Source organism: Mugil cephalus, chromosome 3 (assembly GCF_022458985.1).
Source record: "Mugil cephalus isolate CIBA_MC_2020 chromosome 3, CIBA_Mcephalus_1.1, whole genome shotgun sequence".
NCBI classification, from domain to species: Eukaryota; Metazoa; Chordata; class Actinopteri; order Mugiliformes; family Mugilidae; genus Mugil; species Mugil cephalus.
In genome coordinates, this window is record NC_061772.1 from 17931218 (window position 1) to 17956397 (window position 25180).

Here is a 25180-nt window from a genome sequence, read left to right on the forward strand (position 1 = left end):
GGCTAAGGCCACGGAAACTGTAAGGGATGAATCTAGGGGAGCACAGAGAGGGTACGGAGTAGATTTGGAATAGGGGCACCCCTCCTTAGGCAAGTGTGGAGTCCCCTCTCCCACTCCCAGTGCTGACCTCCCTTCTCCACCTCTGTTTAATAATGCCTGGGCCTTGGTCATTATTTTGGGCAGATGGAGACGAGGGCAGGCAGTGAAAGGATCTGGTGTCACTCCTGAGGAGAGGATGGTAGGGATGACAGAGAAGAAAAAGCGAATCAGAGAAAAGATCAAAAGCAGAAGCTCGCCTTTCACTCGCCTGAAAGCGCTAAAGAGGATAAGGAACGATCAGGGCTGGGGTCTCCTGTCCTCTCTGGCAATTAGACTCAGCTGATGGAGAGAAAGGCGTGAATGGCAGGGTTCAAGGCCCTCTCTAGGACTCACACAACGGGAAGGAGTTTTTTCCCCGACGCCTCCTTTATCTCCCTCTCCTTTCAGAGTGTCAGAAATGCAGCTGAAATATCTCTCCAAAAAGACAGCACAATCCCCAATGCCAAACCTTAATCACGGTGGCTGATGAGATTGAGAGGGAACGGGGGAGAAACACACATTCTTTTCACAATTCATCTTTACACTTTATATGAGACCAGGATTCAAGGGCAGTAAAGTAGGTTTATATGTGATAATTAAAATGGACAAATTGGAATCCATATTTTCATGGCACAAGAGGAGATGCTGCATCCTGGGTACAATGTTAAATACCAAGAAACCACAATTCCTCATTATGTTTTGAAAAATTTTCAAGGGCTGGTTATATCTGAACTGAAATGAAAACCATCTATTTGGCATTCCTTCTGAAATGAAGAACACATGAAAGAAAAGTAGAAAATCCAAAGCTCAAAACCCAGAGATGAAGCATTAAACTAAAGGAAAACTAATTCAATGGGAGCGGGTAATAAATGTGCATGCATGATTCAGTAAACAAATGTGACTGTCCCCAGTGGAGAGCCAGCCATGATGTGTTTGCGCGATGACTTGGACTGCTTCATACAATTTAGTATTAATTTTTTGACTAGAGAGCTGCCTCGGCCTCGGCCACGGCAACATGTCCCACAGGAGCCTATTACCATCTTCTACATATGCAAGAGTTTCAATAGGCCGTCTATCATCCTCACAGAGGGACACGCAGCTTTTCCTACAACTTCAACAGCTTGTCATAAAAGGCGCACAGGGGATTTCAATTAAGCAGGTCATCAGAGAGTGAAGAAACAGTATTTGGGTCACACAATTTTCATTTGAACATACACAATTTGGTGAAGGTTGTGAAAAGGGGCCGTGTGTAAAGCAAAGAGAAATGAAACCAGCTGATGTTAGTGTGGCAAAGGAGCAATGGGTTACACAAATAGGACAAAATGGACAAAGAAAATCTTTGGGGGATTACACGCTATGTTTAAAAAGTAGGTTTGTCCATGGAGTCCTCCCTTCAGTGGTGTATTTAGGCCTAGCAGTGTGGACCCCAGCCCATAATCCTCCTGCAGACACACCTGCAGAGGAGAATATAAAGACTCTGGACTGAACTGAGTCAGACATCAAGCTTCAAGGAGTCTCTCCACAGAAAGCTGTTCACAGAAGCTCCACAGCCTCCACACTGACCCTGAAGATGACTCCCTCTGCCAGCCTGCTGCTGCTGCTCCTGCTTGGCCTCTCTCAGGCACAACCTCTGCAGGAGGGAGGAGACCAAGAAGAAGTCCCAGACACTGTGGACATCACCACCGGGATTCTGACCTCCAACAACAACACCAATGAGATCCTGCTGGAAGGAGACCTGCTGGCTCCCAGAACCAGAAACGCCATGACGTGTTGGGCTCAAAGCTGTCTGTGGAAGAAAGGCTCCAATGGCTTGGTGACAATCCCCTACACTGTGAGCCGTGAGTTCAGCGGCTCTGAGAGGCAGACCATCGAATATGCCTTGAGGTCCTTCCACAGCAGCACCTGCATCCGCTTCGTCCCCTATCAGAACCAGTACGACTTCATCAGCATCGAGAACAAAGGAGGATGTTTCTCGGCTCTGGGCAAACAGGGGGGCAGACAGGTGCTCTCTCTCAACAGGCAGGGCTGCCTCCTCCACGGCATCATCCAGCACGAGACCAACCACGCTCTGGGCTTCCAGCACGAGCAGACCAGAAGTGACCGCGACTACTACGTCAGGATCAACTGGCAGAACATCAACCCGCAGATGGCCTACAACTTCCACAAACAGGCCACCAACAACCTCAACACTCCCTACGACTACTCCTCCATCATGCACTATGGAAGAACTGCCTTCTCCATCCAGTACGGAAGAGACTCCATCACCCCCATCCCCAACCCCAACGTCCAGATTGGACAGAGGCAGGGCATGTCCTACTGGGACATCCAGAGGGTCAACCTGCTCTATCGATGCTAAATACAGTTATGAATAAAAAAATAAAGTCAATGAATCTGTGAAACCTGATATGAAATTTTCAATTTTGAATAAAATTTCAAGTTGAAGGTTTTTGTCTTAGCTTTTTATCCACTGAAAGGTTCATGTAACTCAGCTCTCACGTACAGTATATTGACACATGGAAAAAAAATCTCCAATCTAGTCTCACTGACTTTCATTTTAAGTATGAGATTTACAATAATGGATTATTCTGTTCTATTCAGACTGAATTATTCTAAATAGTGACAGTTCAGCTGCATGGAAATACACTTCATACACTTTCAGATCATTCTTAATTCATTATATAAATTGTTTGCATTATGTTCAAGTGATTAAAACATTTAGAAGACATAACATCAGAGCTACACAAGAGGACCAGGCGTGTATTTATCCAGAGCTGGAAATAGTCAGTATTAAATGCAAAGCTGTTTTTGTCCCTTTTAAAGCTGAAACTCTTTGAGACGTGCTCATTTTTAAAGGAATACATACTTTTAGGACTGAGTATCACAGGAGAGACGTTTTGGGTGTTTTTGCAGGAAACAAATGTCAGTATACACTTTTGCAAGTTGATTTTTACTGTAATAGTCAAACACAGACGTGATTTCACGCAATTACACAAAGAAATGGGTGCATCACACGCATCCTGAAGATCAGTGGGTTCTGATCTAGGCTCCTGTTGCCTAGAGCAAAAGCTATAGACAAAAATAAACACATCAGATTTAAATTTGGCAACAAACACAAAAGCCTGTAATTGTTCCATTTTTTTTTTTCTTGAAGAGCAAAATGAGGTGTGCTGACTCCCATACCTTCACTATGTAGGTCAGTATGTACCGAGGGCCTTTTAACACATTCATACCTGACACTCTGTGATTCTAGATGAGTTTAAGGGCGAGGAAGCCTGTCTGTAGCAAAAGAAGTCGGCAAACACAGACACATGGCCGACTTCACATCCTCGCATTGGTTTCAGGAAATCATTCTGCAACTCCTCTGTCAATCAGAGCTGTTGGCTGTTCGTAGCCCCGGGCTCTTCTGGATCAAGGACTTTGATGTCGGCCTGCTCCGGGACAGCTCAGTCGGCCCACAGCCTCTGGGCAGCAGCACAGCTAGAACACACTGTGCCTGTGATTTACCTGGACCCAGACTCTCTGGGGATTAACACTGTGGAGGGAGGTGTGTGTGTGTGTGTGTGTGTGTGTGTGTGTGTGTGTGTGTGTGTGTGTGTGTGTGTGTGTGTCCACATGGTCAAAATCAAGCTCATTATTACAGACAACTAATGGCTATTGAGAGAGGATTAAAAAAAAAAAGGAGAAATAAATAAATCACAACTAAAGGCCGAAAAACTGCTTTCAAATGACAAATGATGAAATAATAATGAAACAATTAATAACCCCATAAGACTCTGTTGCGAGTTTTTAGTTTAGAAAGTGAGATGTCTGCAGAACGAGACATTTTGTGCAACATTTGTTCAACATTTGTTCTCCTGCAAATACTTGGAATATTAAATCCCTCTGTTCATTAGCAATAGAGATACGTTAGCTTGGTTCAGCAGAACAAAGCAAATCAATGGGAAACAGCTGACATGGCTCAGTTTAAATGGAACCAAATATTTCTTGCAGTTACTCAAGATCAGGGGTCTGCAATGATGTTTTTCAGGACCCCAAACTGAGGGAGAGATTAAGTAAGGGCCCCCCTACCTACGACATGTGTGCTATATTAAAGTGCTATTTATAAATACACATTATCAATTTGCATTCAGTATTAAGCTATCCCTTATCCCTTTACTAAAATATGTTGGATTCATGTTAATGCGAAATTAAAGAAATTTAAATTTGTGGGGGAAAATTCAAATAAAATGTCTAATCAACCAAAGATTTTGCGACCCCCATGCAGTACCTCCGCGGACCCCTAAGGGTCACGGACAGCCCGTCGAAAAGTAATGGTGAATACTCAAAAATGGTGATGATGCTGCAGTTTCTTTTTTGATTTCTTTCACTGGGGTCTATATTCACAGTCTGGCAACTTCGCTGTGACAAAACTGAAACTTTTTTCACGTTTTCAGTTGGGCCGTGGGCCTTTTCACCCTTCATTGCAGACTGCTCTGCATCACGTGACTTCATTTTTGAAGCATAATAGTCAGTAAGTAGCGAAGAAAGCAGCAGGGAGCGCTCACTAATTGCTCCAGTGTATGTCGCTGTGTACGCCACCGAGTTCAAAGTTGCCGTTACGCATAGAGCTACAACAACGGCAGCAACGGAGATACAGACGGTTTGAATAAACTGGAAACGTCCTTTAATTGGCATCAAAGTGAGATCCGCGACTAAAAACAAATAAGCAGATTTCCCAAATTGTCTAAAAACAACAAAAAAAAAGAATGGTGGTTTATTTTCTCTGAAATTAGAGACAATTTAACAGATAGAATTTGTCCAATTAAAATCTAGGCCGTATCAGACTCTTCATTCTAACCTGGTCCGGTCTGAACAGTAGGTCCTACTTCATCAGCACACATTAACAGCCTAACGACTCCTGGAGAGAGGTCAACAGCAGCGACGGTAACGAGAACGATCCTCATTATCACAACAATTATGTGATAATTATACATCTCTTGTGATGAGTGGAGATTTTTTGGGAACGGGAAGACCTGGCTGAAGAGTTAGCAGATCCAACCATTCTGCAGGTTAGTGCCCTCGACACAACACCCATGTGAAGGTGTTCCATATGGGTTATTCATAAGAAATAGTATGTGACCACACTCAAGCCTGCACAGTGTCCACATGCAGCCAGAGTTTGAAGGTGAAGTGCCGCAGAAGGAAACACAAAGCGAGCCACCGGCTGACCAGCTGGGCTTACCGTCGGTGTGGAGTCAGCTCCCTGCTGCTCTGCAGTTTGCTGCCTGGCAAGGTTTTAATGTTGGGAAGCTTTTAAACACCGTGTTGCCCATCAGAGCCCCACAATCGCATCCCCAAAACACACACACAGACACACACACACAAAACCTCCATGCTCAGTATAGTTGTTAATGAGTTAGTAAAGCCTTTATGGATAATAATGCACACTCACAGCCCCTACAAAGCTCCGGGTGCAGTGCCCCTCTCCGCACACACACTCGCGGCTGAATGTTCTCCGGTCCGGCTCCCGAGTTATAACAAGTCTTTTGAGACCGATCGGCCGCCGTATTTGTGGCTCATCATAATGCATGTGCCACATCACATTAGTCCCCACGTGTGAACCGTGATTTTACTTGGTAATTTTGGAGCATCTCGACCGCCTATACATATTCATGCTGAGCCTATAAGTGTCAAATTGAGATGTCCTTCCAGTGTCCTTGACAGCAGGTTATTAATATTGAATACCTAAGTCAACATTATAACTAGATGAAGAGATATACGGGTCATCGACTGCCACATTCTCCACACCCTCCGTCCTCAAGACAATTGGACAAATCATCAAATGATTGCATATATTGTGTGGCACTGTGTGCGATGTTATTTGTGTATTGCATGGAGTAGTTAGTTATAACACACATATCAAACAATCCAACGTTAATCATCAGTCAGTTTATCAAACACATTCATATAATTGGACACAGAGAAACAGGATTCTTGTAGATTTTTTTTCTTTTTCTAATTTGTCTCATTTCTCATTTAAGACGCTGCAGCCCACGCGCTCTGACTTAAAAGCCATAAATCCCAGGGTATTACTCTAAACAGCAACATCTTAACTATTCCAATTCTCCAATCCCTAAATTAGCGCGGCTGTTGTTGCTCGTGGCTGGTTTTCAAATCCTCCTCCCGAGCGCCGTGCAGCCCGGTACCGGAGGTTTGTCTAGCTGCTGCGCTTGATAGGCTGTGGGCTGCAGGCGTCTCGTCACAGCAGCTGAGAGGAGGTCGCCGAGGTCCTCCCGCTCGTGGCGACGCCCAAGGGCCATCAACACAGCGGGGAACCCGGGTGCCGGTGAGGTCTCGCACAGCCTCGCCTCGCTTCATGAAAGCCTAATGAAGAGAGGGGGCTCGGAAACAGTGCTGTTAAGACGCCCACAATCCTGCAGCAGGGAGAAGATGAATGCTGCGCGCAGGAAGATTCAAAAAAGACGAAGCACGGAAGCTGAGACAGAGGCAGTGTTGGTGTGCGCATTTATTGCTGTTAGAAATGAATGACTCATTGTCTTCATCAGTGATTGTTAATAATAAATACAGTCAGGTGTGTACAACACACACCAGAAATGTAAAGTTTAACAGAGTAGGTGCATCCTCCCATACAGGATGATGGAAAACAATCTAAAACATAAATACAGGCACTCATATTGCATGTTTAAAACAACGTCTGTATTGGGATGTTGAAATATATTGGGGTGTATGCCCATAGTCCTTTATCAGTTTAAAGGCAATATTACTGCTAACCTGAACAGAGACACAGAAAATGTTCTCTATTGAAAACCTGAAATTGTTAATATTTAAAACCACAAGTACCTTGTTATTACAGTTACATCTTACCGACACATTAATATCAGTAGTAAAACAAAACGAAATTTACTTTTACCCCAGTAACAAGAAGGTTTGTTAAATGGAAAATAATCCATTTTGGAATAAATGTCTTCATAAGTGTCATGTTACAATTACATAAAAATATACACATGCATGTTGCATACTAGACAAATACATTCAGCATAATACAAACTGATATTTCATTTGATTCCAGGGTGACACAGCCTGGAGTCAAGAATATAAAACAAAGCAGCTTCTGATTGATAATCTTAAAAAGCAAAATGTGCACAGAAGAATTCACCTACAGTCTTTAGAAACGACAGCACAAGCTGCCGGAGAAATGCATCGGTAGAAAACATCGGTTAAGTGTGTGGTGACGTGAGAGCTTCTTTGGCCGAGCTGTGCGTTGACGCAGGCAGCTGAGATTCGTACCTCCTCTGCACCCTGAAACCAACACGGAGTGAAACTTCGCAGAGCTCCAGCAGTTCTCCCGTCCACAGGAAAGTGTTGTCAGATAAGAAGCCCACATGCAGCGGCAGCAGCATCGAGTCCAACGCGCGTACTGTCTTCCTTCTTCAGTGAATTCTACAGGATTTTCCTCTTTCTGTTGCATCTCAGCTCACTGTACTGAACCTGGAAGAATCAGAACACGCGCAACCGATATTAAGCTCATTTAAAAAAGGTTGAACGTACAAAAAAAAAAAAAAAAAATCAACGTTTGCCTGAGAGTAAATGCTATATGATATATTGACACAGGGATTGAATCCAAAACAATGGAATTTGTTTCTCTTGCTGCAAGATGGCAATTTCATATAATATAGAGTGATATTTATTTCCAGTAATAAACGACAGTTTAAAGGATAACCACCAAAAATAAACACAATAAGAGACGCTGTGCTTTTCAGAGTTGTTACTGCAAAACAAATAGCATGTTCACTGAGGAGGAGCAGGGTGAAGTACGATCACTACCACTACTAGCGAGCGGGATGCCGACGGTAATCACTCCCAAAAAAATAACAGGGCAGCAGAGAGACTAGGGAGAGTAGCCGTTACTCAACTCAGCGGCCCAAGGGCATCAAACAAGGAGAAAGAGGAGACAAATGGGGTCAAACAGCTTAGAGAGACAGAGAGGGTGAGGAGGAGACACGACAGCAGTGGAAAAAAAAGAGAGAGAGAGAGGAAGCAGAGACGAGAGTGGGAACAAGGGAAGAAGAGAGGTCAGCGTGAAGACCAGATGAAGGAAGAAGATGAAAAATGAGTTCTGGTGAACAGTACATGCTTATCTCTCCAGTAAAAGTCTTGGTGAGTTCGTGGAGCCTGGGAACAGCCTGTGCTGCAAAGCTGCTAAGCGGCAGACCCCCACCAGGGATGTATCGTGACCAAAACACAACAAAAATTATACAGGGCTACATAATTATACAGATGAAGCTAATTATACAGGCAAGAGTGTAGAATGCCTGGGAGTTGTTGTAGTGGGATGCAAAGCTAGCGGGCTCTGGGATTTTGGGCTTCCTGGTCGGCTGATCCAGCAGAGCTTACCTTCTGCACATCTGAAGGCACCCTCGACAGGAAGTCAAGCACTTCATTGTTGTCAATGCTGTACGGGTTCCGTAATTTCTTGGTGAATTTATTGATACCTAAAACAGAAATTCACACCAACATATCATTAACAGTAGTCTCCCGTGGCAGCGCTCTTTTGTTTCCACACAAACAAATACTTGCAGGGGAGACTCACGCCGTCCAAGAAACACTGCTTTGAGCGTCCCGCATGTGTGCCTTTTTTTTTTTTTGCTTTCTTTTTTTCATTGTTTTACTTTCACTTTTACTCTCTAGTCAATCAGCCAATATTTTTTTTTTCTTTTTTAATCCAGTAAGACTTTAATCGCTGAGATACGCCTCATTTCAAACAACACTAACATTATAAGAGGCAACTGGAGCAGAAAGAAAACACATTTGCAAATAACTCTGTGACCTCATAAATCTAATATAAAGACACTGACAAAGAAATTAAATAAATGTAGAGAAACTTTCTTTTTTCAAGGCAGTCAGTGACAATGACAATTTAAGAGGGACGTCCCTGCAGAAATGAAGACACTGGAAATCAATAATAATAATAAACATGTCTGAAACTCACCCCATATTAAAACTATGTAGCGTACAGGTATGTAGTATGTGAGGACGGCAACAGTGACAAAGATCAGCAGAGCCAGGCCCGACAGGAACGGCACAGACCAGTTGAAAGTGCTGATGAATTCAGATCAGAAACATCAGTGACAGGAATATTAGTTAAAACCTAATGAACTGTTAGTATAAATAATAAACTACTGTAATAACAATAATAATAATGAATGTAACAGACTTGTTCTTTAATAATAGTAGATTGAAAGGACAATATAAATATTCTTGGGTTATATTACAATTCAATAAAATGACACGATTAAAATCCCTTTTCATAGATGTACGACTCCTTCACTTGAACAGAAGATGAACACTCGACAGTAACAAGCTGCAAATAATGACGACTCTTTTTACTTCTTACTTTTTAATCCTCTCCCCAAAACAGGCGATCTCATCCAGCAGGTTTTGGAGGGTGATGATGGTTTCTTGGACCATGTGGATTTTCTCTATTAGCCCTTTCCTCTCAGACTCCTATAGAAGCAAACAATGAAATAAAATAAAACATGGGAAATTCCTATGATAAAACTTATTTTCCTATTTATTATTATTATTGTCCATATTGTAATTTAGATACGTAGTGATTAAAATAATAATATCAACTATGTTGTATTTCTAGCATGATAAAAGCAAAGCATATAAAAATTGTAGCGTCTTCATTGCATGAATGAGAGTTTGAAGCGGTTTAAAATGATTGCTCCTTGAATACAGATCGACAGACCAGCAGTTCATTAAATTGCTTTTAACAGCTGAGAGTTGTTTTTAACAGAAAAGGATGAAAGGATTCAGGTCAGAGTTTACTGAATCATTTATTGAATAAATATTAAAGACTGAAGCTTCCTGTGCAACTTTTACACTGCAACACGTTAAAAGTTATATCCGAAAAGTGATCATGGCATCATATAAGCTTTGGCTTCTGGATACAGATACAGTTTTTTTTTTTTTTCCTGGTTCCATGTGGCTGTATATTTTCTGTAATGTATGTTTGTGGAAAAAAAGAGCAATCTATTGTAGATGGTGTTCAGTATTATATATCACACTTAGTTTATATTAGTGCTGATTAGTTACCCCTCAGCCTTTGTTGTTCATCTACTAGTCAATTTTACTAACTGAGACTGTTCAGCTTTGTTTGGTCGTTCACACGATGTCGGCAACATTCACAAGACCTCAAGTTTTTGATCGCTGCAAGAAGAGCACCTAAAAAATGTGAACGCAAATGCCAAAAAAAATATGAAAAAGGAACAAAAACAAAAAGCTTTTCAGAACGGGACTGGACACAGCTTTATGAAATGAGACGAAGTACCGTTCTCAGGCTGGTCAAGATCGTAGTGAAGAATGGTAAACTGAAGAGACCGGACTCTTAAGAGCCAGGCTTCAGACAGAGTCATGGCCACACGTCTATATAAAACGTATGGAGACTAAAGAAGGGTTACAGGCCTGAAAGGAGGAGCTGGGGTCTGTGTGGATGGTGGTGTGGGGGCAGCGGTGGTTATTGGAGGACTGTTCACGACGACTAAAGATACTCCAGACACACAGGGACTCTGTCTACATGCATGACAAATCTGGTTTCACCTCAGTCAAATATCCATCATTAGACTAAACCACTTCAGTCATTTCAGGCTCATGTTCCCACTGCAGCCACCATGAGAAGACATTTTTCATCAGGCCGACGGAGGCAATTCAAACCGTCTACAATAAACTGCTGTCATTCTGAAGAAATATTCCTTTGGCTAAAAGCATTTTAACATTTTCAACGCAAACTTTCTGAACGAGCTTTGAATGTGCATGTCTAAGTGCTGTCATTAGTTCCATATTGATGGTATTATATGGTGTGTTAAGCTCAGGGACTTTCCAAAAGCAGCAGAACCTTTTTCCCCACCCCTCTATTTACATATGAATGTGTTGTGACAAGTGGAAGCGGGTTGGTGAGGTCTTCATTAGGCACAAATGTCTTTTGGTAAGCACAGGTTTACAAAAAAAAAAAAAAATGCAACTAGTGGCTGGCAGGAATCAAAATGCATTAGAAGACTTAGTAGTGAATAAAGAGCTTAGCAGCACAGACCCCATAGATCAGAGAGATAACCTCTGTCAACATCAAATATAAAGCTAAACTCTTTTCTATTCATCAGCGTACACGAGTCAGCCGTGGACTAGAAAAATAAACAACCTGCACAGGTACGTACCTTCTCATCATCTTCATCCTCATCTGCCAAATCCATGCTGTCCTGAAAGGAGAAAAGAAAAAGAAAAGAAAAACATTTGAAAGGCGAGATTCTTAAGGATTCTCCGACACTTTATCACCTCCAGTGGCTCAGCAGTGATCCTGAGATTAGCCTCCGAAAATAGTCAGCACTGAGGGACAGATGACCGAGGCTTTTTTTCCCACAGGCTCACATGGAAATATTGAGTATTCATTCATTTTTCTTCGCGCTACATGACCAGTGTTATTTTAAGTGTTATTTTTAGCTCTGCTGCAGAAACAACAAATATATGTATGCAAAAAACGTAACAAAGCACGATAACCTGATAAGTTCCAAACAGCTGACAGCTAAAGTTAGCATCTAGCTCGTTGAGCAGTTAGCAGCTAACGAGACATTTCCCACAGGAGATGAGAATAGTAAATAATTAATGTACGTTCATCATGCGAATCTTACTCTTGGTAACATGTTAAAATGTCAGTGTAGTGTTCAAAACATGCTTCTGATGTTTTTGTATAAATGTTCATCGTGACACAAATAGCTGACAAATGAGGTCCTTCATTAAAAGTTTGAAATCATTTTAATTTAGACCATTTTGGATTGTTTTTGTGTGTGAATCATTTTCCATCAGTTTTGTTGAAGTGTGCGGGACTCAAAGGGATGATCTGTGAACTAGTACGAGTTAAGCAACATTTAAAAGAAAATTTAATCAAAGTCGCAAACTTGTTTTCTTAAAGTGAACTCTCGCAAAGGAGATTAGCTTTAGAGTTTATTGTTTTTTTTTAATTACTATTATTGATTACAAAAATGTGTCTATACAGGCTTTGAAAATGAATTCTAGCTATAAAAATTAATTAAATTTGACCTTTCTTTTTATTTTTACTTTATCAACCATGTCTTGAATGATATTCGAATGTAATATTAAGACTTTTATTTTTAATCTAAAGAAGTTAATAATGAATTGATAATGACAATAATAAATGAAGCCACTGCAATTTGACGCATATATTATTTCACTGACTTCACAACATAATTATGAGCAGAACTTGGTGAATATAATTTGCCATAACCTATAGTCTATGTGTTTAACTACCATTACTGTATTCACTAATTGGAGGGGGAGCACAGTGCTTTGTGACCTTTTTAGAGTAGTGAGCTAAAAAGTTTTTTTTTTCTAATGTGGCCGGTCATAACAAGAACAGAGCTACAGACCAATTACAGTGAATCAGAGGCAGGACTCAGGACAAAAACTAGAAGCGGACTGGGGAAAAAGGAGCAAGGCGCTTTAGTAAAGGACAAGCACTGTAAATTAGCTTAGGCTATAATGGTCTGTTACATTAGTCTATTCAGAGAGTTTTCTATGCTTATGTATTATCTGTTATTTTCTTATTATGTATTATGCAGCCATGTACAGCGGGTTTCTATGGAAACATACCAGCTTTTAATTACGAGAACAAAACGTGGTTTAGGTGGATGTTTTTCACACAAAATAAAGACATGAGGAGAGTGAATAGAAGCCAACAGGTCACTCAGAGGTGGGAGAAGATGGACGGGACTGATGAAGACACCTCACTCACCACGTCCTGGCTGACGCGTCCAGAGCGGATCTGGAGGTAGTTCCACGAGATCAGCAGAACCAGGAAGAAAGGCAGCATGTAAAACTCCCAGTACCACACTGTCAGCAGAAATACCTGCAGGGAGAGTGTCCAGGTCACATATAATGTAAGGTCAACACGAAGGGGGGCGACAGGATAAAACAAACTGCCCTTCATTAAGTCACATCTAAAGACATTTTCAATCGTTTCTGAATTCCTGTTAGCTAAAGATCTGCTAGTGGTCAAGCTGATGAAGGCCACCCTGCTGCTATCAAAGCCTTGCTCCTCTGTAGAGTTATTGTATATACGCTGTGCGGTGTGACCACGCCGCTCAGCTGGACCGACTCTTCCTCCACCCCCTGCATGTGCACTGACATTACCCACATAAGTCTAATTGCTCCGACTCTGTCATCTTGTGTACATTAAAGCTGGCCGATTCACTACAGCCACAGGGAGTCTGTGTGTGAATAGGTTATTAACATCGATAATGACACCGATGATGCACATTCCACCTGAGTGGAGCCCAGATAAAAAAAAAAAGGGGGGGATAAGAGGGTAAAGAATTACGGCCCGTGATGTCTCAGTTGCACTGCTAAATAGAACTATAAAATAATCCTGTCAGGACGGCATCGCCAGCCAAAACGGCAGCGAGCCAAAAGGGCAACGGGAAGGGTTTACAGGTTTTTATATGCTAATAAAAATAGAAGTGAACATCTGGTAAAGACATCACTCTCCTCTGAGGCACCAACTGACATAAAAGATGGCAGCGCCGGCCCCCTCCTCCTCCTCCACCACCACCACTACCACCACCATCAGTTTTAATGTGCAAAAAGCCAAGCACGCTCTTATCTGTGTTATCACAAGCCAAAACAGGTCATGGGAGAGGAGGCGAAACCAATTCCTCACTGGAAGGGTTATGTTTTACTAGCGAGGACTTTGTAATGACTAGGAGAGGTGGGACACGGGGAAAGCCAAGTCACGCTTTGGTGGAAATCTATACTCAGCCCATAAAGAGTGTGATAATTGCAGCCCATTTCAACTTAAGAGGCATTTCACAGTCTTCAGCAGCAAAAAGGGGCTCTGGGAATACAGTCCACATTATAGAAAATTATTTATAAAAAAAAAACAAAAAAAACAAAAGTGACCGAATGCTGCAAGAGCTACTGAAGTGGAAGGCAGGATATTGACAGAAAGCAGCAGGATTTCCTCACATATATTCATGGTGAGGGGTCAGCGCGGCACGGGAATCACTTTGCATCATTTATTATTGTTTTAAGGAGAGAGCATGTGAATGAACACCGCGCCCACTGCAGCCACAAACAACAATTACGGGGAGATGTTGCTAAACCATGAGGAGACTAATAAGACCACTAAGGCTGCAGCAGTGAAACCCTGTTTAATGTTTCTGAATTTACATGTCCAGGTGTAAATGAAAAATCTTCTATAAAAAAAATTACACGAATTGCTTTAATGTTTTCTTAATAATTAAAATTTTACATTATTACCACTAGGATCTAAGTAGTGTAGTGCTACATGGATGAAAAGATTTGACTACTGGAAAGAAGGGGGTGAGGCTACACTGTACTGTTGCTATGTTTCAAAATCCATAAATTTTGGACAATGATACACAGTTTATGTATCTCTGTTTATAGTGTGTCCAAAACTGGTCAACACATCAGAAGTCATCTCCTTTTCAGAAGTCATTCAAAGGACCAGACCCAGGCAGTTTGGTATTACACTGCAAATTATTCTCAGATGTTTAAGATCCAAGAGCTTAAAATAACTTCTTCACATGAGAGAATGATAAGAAAATAGCAATGAGCTCAGATTTGTATTATGTTTTATTTTTATTTTGTTTCATGTGACCACTTTTAGAAGCTACATTTGTGTCGGGTGAGGGATGAGAATGGGAAAACTGGGGAATGTGGCAACAAGCAAACTACCCTGTTATTCTGATTCACGGTACTGATGTTAGAAAAGGTAAACAGCATCTGCTTTTTCAAGAAGAAAAAAAAAAGCGCAAAGAAGGGTAACAGTAGGAGATCTTTTATAGTTCACTACACAAAACAAATACTGCCGGTGTTGAGGCTTCTCGCTGAGATAACCGGTGCCTACGAAGACACATTTGAAGCGCGCTGTATCGCTCTCTGTCTGACAAACGGCAGATGGTGCAGGTAGCTCGTCACTGTATCCTGTCACGGAGACTGAGGCTTTGATTCATTATGCTTACGTATGTGGTGGTATTAGGCAGTTATTTCTTCTCAGTGAGGCTTGAAAAGGCAGCGAGCATTGGTGTGAAAACAGGAGTACAGATGGTACTGTCTTTCAAAGGCTGAGATGCGGTGGGAGGACGTGAGTGTGTACGTTGTGCGCTTGTTCTTGCTTGTATTATTTCTACTTCAGTGTTCGTGTGTGTGTGTGTGTGTTCGTGTGTGAGCTGACAGATAATACCACAATATTATCCTTAATAATTAACAGCCTATATGGTACATGTGAGCGGACTGACAGGATTCTAGCTTCCCGCTATTCTAGCTAGCTTCTAATTCTGGTTCAGTGACCCAGGTCCCTGTCCTGGTCAGAACTAAATGTGACTCAAAGCTAGAACACAGAGGGTGGATATTGTTTTTTGTTTTTTACATAACAGCTCCATGTTGCAGCTCCCATTTTTTTCACAAGAAACTGAACAAGCTGTACTACTGGCCAGCGTACAGTATCTCTTCATCAGTCTGGCGAGAAAGCGCTTAAATGCTGAGCAAAACTTTAGTGCCATCTACAGGACGGGGGCTGTAAAAACAAAAGGAACTTTCAATGACCTTGATTTCCTGCATAGTTAATGAACTAGTTGCTGTATGCCATTTTTATCGAGTCAGGTCTGTGAGAGAATAATGACGAAAAGATCAGCACCACTTTGCTTTGCAGTTTAAAGACAAGGGCTGAAAGGCCACTGCTGTGTTTCTGTCTTCACACTTGCTTTACACTCGTGTTCGACAATGTCAGGGCAGAGAATCAGTCTTATCTCTGAAGAGGCTTTTAATTGAACTTCTGTTTGCATAATGGGGTCTAAATCAAACCGAGCAGAGACTGGACAGAGGGTTAATGAGTAGTCGGAGAACCAGAACAAAAATAGACCATCTTAACTCCACTGGGACTCTACTCTCTCCAGCTGAGGCTTAACTCTGCATCCAGGAGACACTGAACACTAAAAGCATCCACTCCGATATACAGAGTCAGAGCCAAGCCTGTGTTTCTGCTGAGCCCAACGCTGCATTGATTAAGATTCTCTCTGGGAGAGTTCAAATAGGGGTTGGCCAGACTGCGGTTGTCTTCCACAGCCTTGGGAGGGAAAACAGGCAAATGCAGATAGTGTGTTGATAAGTAGTTAAAACACTTCACCAGGAAGGCTAGCAGGCTCCTCTGAACACTCTCCCACTGGAAGCAGCTTTTGATGTAATGCAGAGTCGACATGATAGCCCTGTACAGCGCCTGAACGCGCATCACGTTCCTGGCCAGAGCCTGCAACATACAAACAATAAACACATTACACATAAAGACAATAGAACACTGAGCTAACGATGTGTTCAATGCGTATGGGTTAATAAAACGGACATTCCACTCATACCAAACACGAAACATCCACTTAGCTAGCATAACAGTGAGAGGGGCTGGTATGTTTGTGGTCAGAGGGCAAAAAATGTCAGTAATCTGACCTGATTTCGTCAAACGAGACTTTCAACATTTAAACTGACTGAAAACCTGCGCATTACAACCCAAGTCCTCCCTGTGTAAGCCAATTTTGGCTTTAGTGAGCAATGTATTGTCTGACAACAATGAGTCTTTGTGGGAAGTACAGACAGTCAGGCACCCTGTCTCGCACCCTGTCTTGCACACTGTATATCAAACTAATGTAGCAGAACAGTGAACAAGAATTCAGCCACAGTTGGGCTCAATTAAAACTCGGTGCAACTAATTCAGGCGAAGGAAGGTTGTTTTTTTGCTTTCCAGAGAAAAGTTCTTTTTAAGCGCAGTTATATTTTTATTTTTAAGATCTGAACACAACGTGTCGTCACTCTTTCCTCCTCCGTCTTTTTTAAGTTTCAGTTAATCAAATGTCATAGAAATGTGGTCAGAGAGCGTCAGCCTCAGGCTTCCTTGCATTTTTCTTACTGATAAATGTGGCAGTAATTTTCTTGATTTAACGATTCAGTGAAAATCTGAACTTCAATTTCCCAACATTTATAAAACCCCCAAACTACCTTTTGAATAAAGCAGCAAGTATTTCTAAATGAAAGGGCTTGAACTACAGAATACTTGGCACTTTTGCTTTAAAAATCAATCTAAATAGTTGTGATTTCCTTTCTATCGCCTAAACAATTTGCTGCCAAATCATTTCAGCTTCAGTAAATCAACTAAACACATATAATTAATGTGCTTTGGCCACGTGTTCTTTTATTATCAGGAATAATTATGATTTCCAAACGCTGGATTATACAGCACAGTAAACGTATCAAAGTTGTGCCAAACCTTCTTGGAAAATTTGGGGTTATCCTCCATGTACCGCCGCTCTCTGGGCTGGAAGGTTCTTACACTCGCTCTGATCTGATAAAAGAGTAATAAAGCATTGAGAAGCAGACAGAATCAGTTTTACAGCCACTGTGCCCTCATTGCAGGGTGAACCGTTACTTACGGGGTTAAAAATAACCTCCAGCTGCAGAGTGATGGTTCCCTTCGACAGCCCACCTAAGTCCTCTTTCTTCAGCGGTAAGGTGATCTGTTGTCCCCTGCGGATCTGCGGGACAGAAAGGGCATCAGGTGCTGAACTCAGCCATGAACGTGACCATCAGTCACGGCGGATTACATCTTAGCAAGCCTCCAAGCCCCTGGAGTGTTATTGCCCTCTTCACTTTAATTTAGACACAGAGTGTAAATAGCTTAGTCTATTGAGATCATGACGGACTCTTAGTGAGGTAGTGTGTACCGAGAGCAGGGGAATGGCGACTTTTCCCAGGAAGTCTGGCGCCTTGTCTCCATCATCATCGAAGATGGTCACCACCAGAACGTCGTGAATGTCTTTGACGGGGCTGCAGAAGCAAACAAGGAGGTCAGATGCGTGCAAACCAGTGCAAACAGTAAGATCATTAGAGAAAGTCTCAGACTGACAACGTGAAGACTTTATTCCACTCTGGGTTGAGGCTCTTATAGATGGTGTGCGTCTGCAGTCTGTCGTTCCCCAGTTCCAGCACACAGAAAGGGTCACTCTTGCCTGAAGAACACAACACACCACACTTCAATGCAGGGTTCCTGTTACAGTTTCAAGTGCAACCGCAATATATGATCCATATGTGCAAAGGTACCATTCAAATCGGCAGCCAGCAGATCTACGGCCTTGACAACTTTCACTTGAAGGAATCCCACATCACGGAGGTTGTTGAGGGATCTTTTCAAATGCTGAGGGCACAGTAAGCAGACAAGAAAAATGAGGTTTGGAAGAATGGGAGTGCATACAACTCAAGAGAAACTACACAACACTATCAATCTTGTTGAAATATTTAAGAAATCTTGGGAAATAATCTAATCACTGTATCATGTTGTTTGTTTCGTGTTCCATTATCTTTTTTTGCAATAATCTTAATCAGATTGGATGGAGCTATACTGGAAAGAATGAAAGGTTTGAGGTGGAAATTGAGAAATGGTTTTCAAGCAGTCGTACATTGCCACACAACTAACACATTAACGCTCGAGCCAAAAATCAAGCCACTGTCAGTTTACTGGGGTGAACAGAAACTACAGGTTGCACATCTAACATTTAGAAGCTGAAAGGAAGAATGACAGACTCAAGGAAAACTGTAACAGACTGGTGTTACAAGTATTTATTTCATCCTCCTGTCTTTATGTCAAGTTTAGTTTACCAGATACATGCTGGCACTTTCAGGACAACCTTGTTTTTATAAATGATGGTACCTCTCTTCACCACTAAACCCCCGCTACACACTCTGCTGTGTCTTTAGGTCACACTCCCAGACGTCAGTATTCTGAATGTGAACTCTCTACAGGACTGCCTAGCTGGTGTTAAAAACACTGTGTTGGAAAAAAGCCTTTTTGTGGCCCCTGTGCACATCACCAGGCAGATACTGCCATCTCTTGGCCCACAGAAAACAGAAAGCGCTGCAAAAGCCTTTGGAATAACAACCGTTTTTTGTCCCTCCTCAATAAAACCCTCAATAAAAATTAGGTTTTATTAAGGAAAATCATTAAGGTGAGATGTAGTGTTTGTTTTACAGATATTGATGTTTATCTTGTTTATCATTTCCTTGACTTTATATTAAAGCTTGGGCAGAGGTTTTCTTTTCTTATTCAGAGTCAAGGATAAAGTCTGTAGAACACTAACGGGGGCTTTGTTTTGCCATTAAGAAAATAATCCAGTAAAACAAAATGGACAAGATAAACAGAGGTTGTCGTTGTGTCTTGTGATTAAAAGCAACCAAACAACCAACACAACCAAACAGGCTCAAAAGAAACAAAAAAACAAAACTAGGTAGTCGAAGCCTGGAAACACAGCCTGGTCATATAAGTCCTCTTTTACACTGAGGCTACAGCCATGGACCTGCCTTGTGTCAACACTTTTGTTTTGCTGCACTCATAAGACCACCCATTATGGTCTGAATGGAACATACTGGGAGTATCGTTGTAGGCCGTGCAAATTAAAAGCCTAAAAATAAATCCTATCGCAAAGTTAATGTCATCTCAAGTAGCTTCATAAGCATGACAATGAATTTCAGATCAGTGGACTTGAGTGGTATTCCCAATAACCAGATCTGAACCCAGTACACCACTTTTGTCATGATGTAGAATGGGAGATTTGTGTATTAAGCTCAGATATTATGTGATTCAGTTGTGACAACTCGTTAGTCCATGATGCAGACTTCTACAGCAGACTAGATAACACATGAGGTCCCTAATGAGTGTGTAGAGATACATGTAAATTGTAAAACTATCAACAAAAAAAACACAGATAAAAGCGCAAAGTAGAGATACTGACGTAGTTGTCCAGTTGGTTCCGTCGTTCTTGAGGTTCATCAAGTGGTGCGGCACAAAGGTCGGAGATAGAGACGCCGCTGCTCTTGTTCAGGGTAACCAGGAAGACCAAGCGTCCCCTCCCCTGAGACACTGAGTGTGTGAACAGCTGCCTCTGATTGAAGGGGACCCTGGAAAGGTTCACTTCCCACCTGCACATACACACAAACGCAGCCACGTTTCAGTCATACATACAGACATTCATTCATTCAAGCATCAGTCATTCATGCAACCGATACGATATTACTGCAGCAAGACACATACAGCACATCAAATACTTTATGTGACAAATGACTGAAAGTTCTGTTCTTCATTTGAACACTAAGGCAGCACTTAGTGACTTCTCTTCAGGTGGCCAATGACTCTGCAAACGGTACAAGTCACCCTTGTTTTCTTTCTTTGAGCATCTGAAGTATTACAGTAGTAGAGGATTAACGGTGTGGGAGGATCATATAATTACACACTGTTGAATGAATGTCTGAGTGACCACATGTCAATGTATCCTCAGAGCTAGTGTTTGTACACATGTGTACCTAATGCTGTCCACTTGTGATCAGATCGCCTAAGATGCAGTTTAAAGCCTGATATGACAAGGTGTTAGATTTATGAAATGTAAGCTGGCTTTATAGGTGAAGAACATTCAAACAGAGAGATTCAAAGAGCTGAACAAAGACTCACGTCTGCAAGCACTCCTCAGACCGCCTTCCTTCCTTTGAGCAGAGCTCCACCTCCAGGATGTCTGGACTGTCCAAGAACCGGTTGAGGGTGAACCTCTCTCTCCACTGAGGATTGGGCACTTTGCAGTGATTCTGAATCAGGCAGAAAGAGAAACATCAAAGGAATTATTTTATATTCACAAACATGCGAAAAGCCATGGCCATTCAAATTTAGATAACAGTGAGAAAACAACAATGTGGTAAAACCAGGTGGATCTTCACGGCTGTTATATTTAAAAAAATATTAATCACGTGCAGCATTGTCCAGAACTACTTTTCCAGAAATTCCCATCACAAACAAAGGCAAAGTCAGTAATTACTGTCACTTTGAACGCGCATATAAGAAAAAGAAAAGGAAAAAGAGCTGTGTTGCTCATAAAGATGCTGCTTTGATGTGGAATGGATGGTGTTGCACAATAGCAAAATAATCTCCAGTGACAGTAGAGACATAGCCAGCAGCGCATGAAAGTGAGCATCAGCGCTAGACATCATCCAGCTGCCAGGATGAGCCGCAGATTGAGCATTTTACATTACACACTAGAAATCTCCCCTCTTGGCTTTCTTTTCTCTAGGACTGGCTTTTTACGTGATCTGTAATCACATCAGAGATTATGAGAGAATGACATTTGCACTTCTGAGGAGATCACGTTGTATTAACCGCAAGTAAAAACATTAACAGTGCCTTATACAGTCTTATATATCGGCTTTATTCAAGGGGCATTTCACGGAAAAGTCTGGGTCTCATAGGTAAAATTAAAAATAAGAAATAGGAGTAGAATTTAAAAGGGGCAGGGTGGTAAAATAACTAAAGGGGGTTTGGGAAGGGGGAGTGCGGTAATGAGAAAAAAAGCATTAAGACTTAGGATGGATAAAAAAATAAAAAAATAAAAAAGGAGTAGAGGATTCAGGAATAAGGACAAATCAAGACAGATGGAGGGATTGGAAGTGATGAAAGCACGAGTCATTCATCATGTACCTTGCTCTTGTACTGCTGCTCTCCCAGTCTGAAGCGAACGAATAACTGCCCTCCCTGAGAGTCCAGGGGCAGATCCCGACCCTCAACCAGAGTCACTGTCACAACGGAGGTCCACAGCTGACTCTTTTTCAGCGTTTCTGACAAACGAAAGCTTTGAGGACTCCCTGCTAACTGAGGTAGAGACACACACACACAGAAAAATGAGCACAATCGAACTCAACATTATTCATTTTAACTAAAGCACAAACGAATCAAATGGAGAGAAAAGTGCCCAGAAACAAAAGACAAACCAGCAGAGTGAACAGAAAAGTGGGATTACTTCAGTCATCTACAGTATGCAACATACTATTTACAATTTATCATACTACTACATACGTTGGACATCACAACCAAGCACGTTTCCTTGGAAGAAAGCGGAGTGAAACAGCATGATGTCTGCTCTTAAATGAAAGGATTTCACTGAGAAACCCAGGGAAAAGCCTGCAGTAGCTAGAGAGCAGAGGAGCATATCTCTCTTGTGCATATAAGAGGATATCATATTTGACAATGATAAGCGGAGCTTACATGAAAGCGCAAAGCTCAATTCAACCCCTAATTCAATTAAGGCAGACTAACATGACACTGTTGGAACGTTTGACAAGGTTTCTATTAACATGGCACACATGCACTTGGCAGACTACAACTATCCAAGGAAGCAGAGGCCATTTTATTAGGTACATCTGTTAAGGAATGCAAACAACTTCCCAGAGTCATTTGGATGATATGCAATAAATAAAGATTCAGAAAAAGTTGTTCTGCTTAATGCATGCAATCAGCAAGCATCTGGAGCCCAACAGATTCACGCAGTGTAGTGAGTACAAACAGTGGATGATAAGCAAAAAAGCATGAATTGAGCAGATTGTCTGTGTTTTCATACTGGAAATAAAAAAGTGAGCCAATATTACATAGAAACTCCTCTTTTTTAAACTTTTATTTTAACTTCAGTTTGTATTTCAAAATGTACTGTATGCCGTTTTGGAGACAGGTGGATCTGCTCAGCGCCACTCGGGTTTATCTAATAAAGTGACCACTGACTATTCATGTGCTGCCCTCTTGTGGCAACAGAAATAAATGATTCGGTTCACCAACAGATATATGCCAAAAGGAAATGGAGAATATGAAACCTGAGCACGACAGAGGTTTCCATGTGATTTATTATTTTAGGGACCAGACTGTCCCCATTTTTATCCTTAATGCACTGATGCCTTTCTTTTTTTTATTTGGCAGATACCTGTATAATTATAAACTTAGGAAATCTTAAATTATGGCTAATTATGGTAAGTTCCATCTGTCATGCCTTACCCTACTACTTCGTTTTCGTGCATGGGGCCACTTCTGCTGCCAGTAGCATGCATGTTAGGTGCAAAACAGAGTGACACTGTGGTTAGTAGGCGGCTGACAGACCACACAATTATACAACAAATCCAGTGCAAACATGCAGCAGCTACATATGGGAGCTTGTCATACGTTTCCTCTTTTACTGTCTCTATTTCTGAGTGACAGACTCATGTCCACCAGCACGTTGCCCATGTCCTCCCCCAGGCTGTTTGGGTCGTTCAAGGGCAACGACAGCTCATTGACCCTGAAACAAAGAGAGCACCAGCTTCAATTCACGTTAAACAGATGTCAGTGAGAGATGGGCAGTGATGTGCCACTGAGGAGTTCACTCGGAGGCCGAGTTCGTTCAGACCAAACACGGTGTTATTTGGCAGCGCAACATCAACTGAACAGAGGTGAGCTGGTCTAGATATGTGATGTGTGCTTAATGGACACTGTGGGAGCAGGTACAATGACAGTTAAAAGATACACAAAGTTGAATCATTATTAAAAAGCAATATGACAGAGCAGCCCTGTAAATGTTTTATGCTGTTAACTATTGTGTCCCTTTTTGAGGATGTAGTTAAATGTGTTTATATGAGGTCATAAAAGATTAATAACAACATTTACCAAATAATCATACTGACAGTTGTATGTGCAATACAAGTTTCACAGAATATTTCCTTTCTCGCAACTCATTCTGAGACTGCATATCTGTGGTTTCTACCATGCATTGTTAACTCATTGTATAGCCTACTGTATGTGGCTGCATATGAATTGGGTGGTTAAGAAATGTGTTGGTCTTCTGCACACGGCACTGTGTACATCATTTTAGGTTTAAGGAAGACTACACAAATTAGCAAAACCATGCACACCACAATGTAAGGTTGTTCACAGTGCAAACGACACAATCTGGCAACTATATGAGAAGCAAGAAATGTGTTTAAAGTTATTTAAAAACGCCATCTCCATTATATGTCCAACAGAGCCTTTGCACACGCACTTTAACCATAGTCACGCAAAAAAAAAGGAAGGACATGAATTTTGACTAAATGCATCTATCATTAGCATTATCTCACTTGTCAATCTCCAGATTGCTCAGGAGGACGCTGGCTGAACCCATGAAGTCATCAGTTGTCAGGTCGCGGTCGTACACCTGTGTCACGTCAAACAAGCACAACGAGCATTACATAGACAGTTAAGGTAGGTAATATTAGCTGCTTGCCTGAACTACTAATTTGGACTACGACACAAACATTTATCAAGAGAATTCCCAGATGAGACGCTGCATGAGAAGAGGACACACACTGATGCACTGACCTCAACGTTGAAGCAGCCAAACTCTCACATGCAAATTACACTTCCCTTATTGATGACTAAGGGACAGTTGTGGTAATTCCCCAAAAGCAAATACTAAACTCTACTAACAAATGAAAAACAAAGTTTTATAAGACGCTCCAACTTATATGTCCTGACAGAGACGTTACCTTTATATAAAGTTTCTGATTCAGATCCTTCACCGGTAAAGAAAAGGTCTCGTTCCACGTCGGATTAAGGTTTTTATAAACCACTTTGCTTTTGTAGAATGTTTTTCCGTCCATTTTGAATTTCACATAAGGGTCGCTGGTGCCTGGAAGTGACAACCACAAAAAGAAATATGTTATTTATTTATTTATCAGACTCATCAGGCAAGTTTTCAGATGTCTTGTGTTGGAGATAAGAGGATGAAACAGCCTGAAAATTAGCAGGGAGCTAAATATGCTGAACTGAAACTGAACATATGCAGTAACAAACGAAAAATTCCAGAGCATCTTCAAAACACAGTTCTGACTGTGTTAAAGACCAGCTAAACGGTCCCGTGTCTAATTTCCAAAGCAAATTTATTGATGTACTTAACTAGGGAAAGGTTTCCAGTAAAAGGAAGGTCGGGGCTGCTCATAGATTCATCACACATATATGAAGGATGTGGGTTTTTTTTTTTTTCCTCTCCCCAACCGATGGGACCACAACTTCCTGAATCTATCACCAATGAGATGTCAGCTTCTATCGTGAAACATGACTGCAACTGAAAACTTTCTCTATGTGTGACTGTGCGGGGGTTGGAATACAGGGATTCTTACTTTGACGTGAACTATAATTTATGTGATTTACAGTTTTTTT

General features: G+C 41.6%; 2 protein-coding genes across 3 annotated transcripts in view; one reads left to right on the forward strand and one right to left on the reverse strand.

The window, feature by feature from the left end:
- Positions 1 to 1566: 1566 nt before the first annotated feature.
- On the forward strand, positions 1567 to 2520 carry LOC125005462 (high choriolytic enzyme 1-like). Its single transcript, XM_047580816.1, has one exon. The coding sequence runs from the start codon at positions 1649 to 1651 to the stop codon at positions 2432 to 2434; it is 786 nt and encodes a 261-aa protein (XP_047436772.1). The 5' UTR covers positions 1567 to 1648; the 3' UTR covers positions 2435 to 2520.
- A 4045-nt stretch (positions 2521 to 6565) lies between these two features.
- Positions 6566 to 25180, reverse strand: part of LOC125005642 (multiple C2 and transmembrane domain-containing protein 2-like) — a 35395-nt gene continuing 16780 nt past the window's right edge. Inside the window, exons 5-23 of one of the 2 annotated variants that reach the window (XM_047581114.1) lie at positions 24508 to 24650; positions 24100 to 24176; positions 23171 to 23285; positions 23006 to 23038; positions 21665 to 21835; positions 20651 to 20781; positions 19938 to 20124; positions 18253 to 18346; positions 18059 to 18161; positions 17877 to 17979; positions 17586 to 17687; positions 17423 to 17497; positions 16295 to 16414; positions 12884 to 12997; positions 11292 to 11333; positions 9473 to 9582; positions 9068 to 9177; positions 8473 to 8570; positions 6566 to 7566 (exon numbers count right to left, since the gene is read on the reverse strand). In XM_047581114.1, the coding sequence (XP_047437070.1) occupies positions 7519 to 7566; positions 8473 to 8570; positions 9068 to 9177; positions 9473 to 9582; positions 11292 to 11333; positions 12884 to 12997; positions 16295 to 16414; positions 17423 to 17497; positions 17586 to 17687; positions 17877 to 17979; positions 18059 to 18161; positions 18253 to 18346; positions 19938 to 20124; positions 20651 to 20781; positions 21665 to 21835; positions 23006 to 23038; positions 23171 to 23285; positions 24100 to 24176; positions 24508 to 24650 (1976 nt within the window). In that variant the 3' untranslated portion in view covers positions 6566 to 7518. The remainder of the gene's footprint in view (positions 7567 to 8472; positions 8571 to 9067; positions 9178 to 9472; positions 9583 to 11291; positions 11334 to 12883; positions 12998 to 16294; positions 16415 to 17422; positions 17498 to 17585; positions 17688 to 17876; positions 17980 to 18058; positions 18162 to 18252; positions 18347 to 19937; positions 20125 to 20650; positions 20782 to 21664; positions 21836 to 23005; positions 23039 to 23170; positions 23286 to 24099; positions 24177 to 24507; positions 24651 to 25180) is intronic. The other variant, XM_047581115.1, reaches the window with a different exon arrangement.